Raw genomic sequence first — 5188 nt, 5'->3', positions numbered from 1 at the left:
TGCTAACACCTGAGGAGTGAAAGTTTCCAGGCGAGCGGATCGCATTCCGCTCGGGGGCCGTCTGATTTATGTATTTCTTTTTTTGCAGGGAGTCGTACGTATCCATCCAGAGGGGCACGGGAGGGGTGCGGGGGGCGGAAAGCATTGTTAAAAGTCTCGGACTGGTGATTCACTGACCACCAAACTGGCGACGCGAAGTCAATTAGCCGAGTAAAACCTGGATGGCCCTGGAACGAGGCATACCTTCGCAAAGCCAGCGCTGCGCTTTAAATTTTAAAAAATGTTTTCATTTTTTTTTTTTCTTCCCGAGAAGAAGGAGAGCGTACCCACCATGCCCGGACAGCTGTTTTTTCTCCCGGTAGCTCCCAAGCGGCAGCCTGTGCCTGCGCCGTGGGGTTAAACAGGCGTCGGGACGGGCTTTGGCGTTTTCAGGAGCCGTGGCAGCCAAAATACCCGCGTTTAATAGCTAAGGAGGGTGATGTTTCAGCTGTGTTGTTTTGCTTGCAGATCAGCAAAAAACCACAGTGATTGAAAACGGTGAAATCAGATTTAATGGAAAAGGGAAAAAGATTCGGAAGCCTCGAACCATTTACTCTAGTCTACAACTCCAGGCTTTAAATCATCGCTTTCAGCAGACTCAGTACCTGGCACTTCCAGAGAGAGCTGAACTGGCAGCGTCATTAGGACTTACCCAGACACAGGTAATTACTGGGAATTCCAAATCACTGAAGCCCTGCTCGAGCAACAAAGGCCAAGCAAAGTATGATGCTCCCTAAACATTTTGGCCTCTGTCGGGAACGGTAGAAAAGGTAAAGCGCACGGTTCCCATCTCTCCACGCTGGGACTTACCTAACGCGCGGCAGAGATCGGGCAGCAGCAGGGAGAGCTGAAAGCGCCCTTCCCTCAGCCGGCTGCGAGCGAGCGCTCTCCCTTTTGATGCCACACGTAATATTTTTAAATTGCCTATATTGTCAGATAATTTCAGCACTGAGATGCAATTGCCCAGCTGTGAAAAGGAGAACAAAACAAAGGCGAGGAATCGCTGGGCCTGAGGTAGAGCTAAAAGCAAAGCTGCCTTGTCGCAACGTTTATAGGTAGAGGGGAAGCAGGAACGCGTTAGGAAATACCTGTTAAATCAATAGTTAATTCACCCTGGATGACTAACGCAAATGCAGTGGTTAGCCTTGGGCAAAATGTACGGAAGGTGATAATAGATCTGAAGATCAAAGACAGCCGTGTACAAAATTATGGCAGGTTAAGCCATAGTTAAGTGTGGTTGGAGTAGCTGTGCCATTCTGCTAATTTAAGCTTGAAAGACATACGAGGCATTACAGGCTTACCAGGCTGGGGTTTGTGGAGAAGAGCATGGATAGATGGGATCAATTCGGACAAAATGTTATCATGTGAATCTATGAGCCTAGCAAATAACTTCAGGGTTTTATCAATGTCATTGGTAACAGTCTCTTCCAGACAGTGATTTTTAAATATTCAACAAACATTAATAATGGGAATGGGCCTGATGGTTTTGCAAATGGGATTTTAGTATCCTCAGCATGCACCCTCTGTCTCTCTGTTGTCTCTCTTTCTCACTCGTATGCATAGATTTTTTTTTAGGGGCCCGATCCTGATCTTGCAGCTAGAGAAGAACCCCTGCTTATCCCCTAACATTAAAAGTTTGAGAGGTCAAATACGCATGGGAAATTTGTTTTCTGTTTGATTGATTAAAAAAAAAAATACATCCTGTATACATGTCTTACATATATATAATTGCTATGATAATTCTGACCTGCCAGTGGGCCTGATCCTTGCACACCTCATCGAGTGCAGGGTCCCTCCTCGGGAGTTCTGCTGGATTAGGAGCAGGATGAGACCCAAAACAATGTTGATATACTATTACTCACAGAAAAAATAAAAATATTCTTTCTTTAATAATCCTTTTTAATATGAAGTCACAATCCTGGTTCTATTACACTTCCTCCTCTGCCACATCAGCATGGACTGCTTGATCTGATCGTGAGGATTTCAGAAGCACAATTTCTTTGTAAGATGCCCTTTGTCTATTGGCTCTTGTCTCCTGGCACAAAATCATATGATTGCCCATGTTTGACAACAGTTTGCCCGAACGATCAAATGACCTCCAAAATTCTGAATGAGGTGCTAAAACGGGAGACCTCAGAGCATGTGGTCTGCTCAGGGAAACAACAACGTGGCCTGCTCGGGAAAACAACGTCCCAGGTTAAAACCCGCATCCCTCTCGCTTTCCAGCTCTGCTCTGCCTCCCCTGTTCTCTCCAGCTGCATCCAAAGCCCGAGAGCAGCCATAACTACCCCTCCTTCCCCTTTCCCCATCCCCAGTTCCACACCCGACTGGCGTGTGCCCTCAAGACTTTCTCCCGATTAGACCCCCGGCCCCCAGGGTCCTCCCTGCCGTGCCCTGGGCACTGACGGCAGCCTAATATCTAATATCTGCGTTTCGGTTTACAGGTGAAGATCTGGTTTCAGAACAAGCGCTCCAAATTCAAGAAGCTGCTGAAGCAGGGCAGTAACCCCCACGAGAGCGACCCTCTGCCCGGCTCCGCTGCCCTCTCCCCTCGCTCTCCAGCTCTGCCTCCAGTCTGGGACGTTTCAGCCTCTGCCAAGGGAGTCAATATGCCTCCAAACAGCTACATGCCTGGCTATTCTCACTGGTATTCTTCTCCACATCAAGACACAATGCAGAGACCACAAATGATGTGAATTGTCCAAGAGAAATAATCTCCCAAGAACGCCTCGTCTCGACATGGCAAGAAGTTCCCCTGCTTTGCCAAGCCGTGCCAGCTAACAGGCTCTGTGTGAACTTGTAGATGCGGCAAAGAGACAGAGTGGCTTTTTTTTTTTTTTTTTTTTTTTTTTTTTTTTTTTTTTTTTTTTTTTAAGTAACCTCAGCGATTGATCTTGAACAGAAAGACACAATTTTCATTCTGGCGCACAGAAGACACTTCTCTTTAGGATATTTTTCTTTGGACTCCAAGGCACCAGCCTCTTTCTCTGAGGAGTATACGTCAAAACAAACTTTTTACAGACTTTGCCCACAAGAACCTGAATCTACCATGGCAGCCGTTTTTACTCGTTTAATGAGCTAAAGACATTACATGATGAAAGAGAGACTAGTCAAAGCTCCTTCATTTTTATTCACCAAATCCGAACTGGGGAAAGGATTAAAAGACAGAAGAAGTGATTTTTTTTAAAATTAAGATTGGGGGGGGGGAAAGGAGAACTGGTTGAAAAAATGCAAATATACTGTAAGATTGGAACATTACCACGAAGCAAAATCTGCATGCTTTCTCAAAACGTAATGGGCTGCGGCTCAGAAGAAACCACCGTCTCTCACCCGAAGAGCCCCCTCATCCGCACAGACCCGCACCCGCACACAGCCGGACAGACTCCCGGAGACGAGCAGGAAAGACAGAGCGAGGGATTCGCGGCCGGACCCGGACCCAGACCCGGCGCCGCGGGCTGGGGAAGGGCAGTTCAGCGCTGCCCGGCGACAGCCTCAACCACTGAGCGAGAGGGACCTTTCCCCGAGCAACCTTTCTGTATATATTGTTGAATTTTAGTTGTACATATACTTTGTATGTTTTTGTCTTCTTTCATATATAGAGTAAAAGCCACAAAACGCCCGCCTGGCTCCTATTTATCTCCACCTTAGCGGATCCCCACCTGCCCCGACTTGCCCCCTAGATCAGCCCGGGCAGAGGGATCCCTGTGCCCAGCTCGCCTGAGTGCACAGACACCCCTACCAAAGCATATATCTGCAAGCAAAGAAAGAAAAGCTGAAGTGGGGTGGGGTAGCTGGTGGTTTAGCTGGTTTTAAGGCTACGACTTAAAGACAGGAGGTACCGAGTCCACAAAGATACGCCTAGACGAAGTTGCTAATCACCCGGCCATTTCTGCTGCGATTTTACTGCTCCGCTGCTTAGCTGAGCTTTCTCGCCGAGGCAAAGCTCAGAGCCCTGTCTTTCTTCCCAAAGGTTGGAGACTCCAAATTATTAAGAAAGGAGGCGCCCTCCTTTGTTTCAAAGAGCAGACAATGCAAGCTGAGGAATGTTTTGCAAAGCCCTGAGAGGTGCCCAGGCACACAACACGCTGTCCAGCCAGCTTCAGCCGCACCGGCTTGTGGAAAGCACAGCAACAACTGACAATGAAAAGCCTTTTCCTCATCCAAGCTGGGTGCCCCATACTGCGAGAATTAATGGCTAGAGACCTGGGCATCCTTCAAATTATGAACCTTGAAACCACTGAGCCATTTATCAGAAGTCAATAGAGATCCTCAGAGTGCTCCATATAATGACAGCTACATACAGTCGTGCAAAAGGACAGTCACTATAATTAGACACAAAGCAAAGACTACTTACCAATATACCAGTTTTTTGGGGGGTGTTTTTTGGTTTGGTTTTTTTTTTTTTGAGCAACTTCCACGCTCAGTCAGTCTTCAGAGTGCTTTAAAACCGATCAGTCTTGTCATTTTCTACCATTCGTATTGTTACATTAGGAAAAATGTTTTCTTTTCTTTTTTTCCCCTTCCCACTGTGAAACTTTGGGTTCAGAGCTCCCCAGGATCAATTCTGAACAAAGCCTCCAGCTGCAGTGCCATCCAATTTGAAGCAGACATTGGGGACAATTTAAGGTTTTTATCCACAAGAAGGTTTTTTTCCATTCTCTTAAATGCAGCCATAATTAGAGTAATTTTTCATGTAGCCCGCTGATTACAGCGTTTTTACCGTCAAAGATAATTACCTGTAATTTTCTTCCACTTTTAATACTAAAAAGCCATCTTTATTTAGATTCAGGAACAGGAAAGGCGAAACAAAAGAGGAAAATTATTCTGTTATTCATACACAAATTGCAGAGACGTAGGGCCTAAAATTGAAAATTAACCAAAATTATAATGCTGAAAAGAATGGAAGAGGCTTCAGAAGTACAGCTGGTAGTGGGGCTCACTGAATTATTCAAATGACACTGAAGAGAAAGCTACCATACATTTAAACCAACAGCATTGTGTGCATCTTTCAGAAAACCCCGCTTTACATCCCCCTCCCCCCGACTCCGGCCCTTGTGCGGGCTCCCCTCGCCTCGCAGAAGGGCGGCGGATGCCCCGGGGAGCGAGTCCCGCAGCCCTGGGAGCCCGGCCCGGCCCGGCTCGGCCTGCA

General features: G+C 46.9%; 1 protein-coding gene across 1 annotated transcript; it reads left to right on the top strand.

The window, feature by feature from the left end:
• The first annotated feature begins 331 nt into the window (after nucleotides 1-331).
• On the top strand, nucleotides 332-5029 carry DLX6 (distal-less homeobox 6). The gene is made up of 3 exons (XM_031066821.1): nucleotides 332-390; nucleotides 488-701; nucleotides 2484-5029. Exons 1-3 carry the CDS (start codon nucleotides 332-334, stop codon nucleotides 2733-2735), a joined length of 525 nt encoding a protein of 174 aa, XP_030922681.1. The 3' UTR covers nucleotides 2736-5029.
• The last annotated feature ends 159 nt before the right edge of the window (nucleotides 5030-5188 follow it).

The sequence above is a fragment of the Geospiza fortis genome, unplaced genomic scaffold (genome assembly GCF_000277835.1).
Source record: "Geospiza fortis unplaced genomic scaffold, GeoFor_1.0 scaffold138, whole genome shotgun sequence".
Classification (NCBI taxonomy): domain Eukaryota; kingdom Metazoa; phylum Chordata; class Aves; order Passeriformes; family Thraupidae; genus Geospiza; species Geospiza fortis.
Note: the sequence above shows the minus strand (reverse complement) of the source record. Positions and strands in the feature narration are given on the sequence as shown.

Excerpts from the sequence above, each read along its gene's own strand:
- DLX6 (XM_031066821.1), top strand. The coding sequence starts at position 332 with ATGCCCGGACAGCTGTTTTTTCTCCCGGTAGCTCCCAAGCGGCAGCCT. Across the intron at positions 391-487 it reads CGGCAGCCTGTGCCTGCGCC|CTGTGTTGTTTTGCTTGCAG; the intron begins GTGGGGTTAAAC and ends GTGATGTTTCAG. Across the intron at positions 702-2,483 it reads TAGGACTTACCCAGACACAG|GTGAAGATCTGGTTTCAGAA; the intron begins GTAATTACTGGG and ends TTCGGTTTACAG.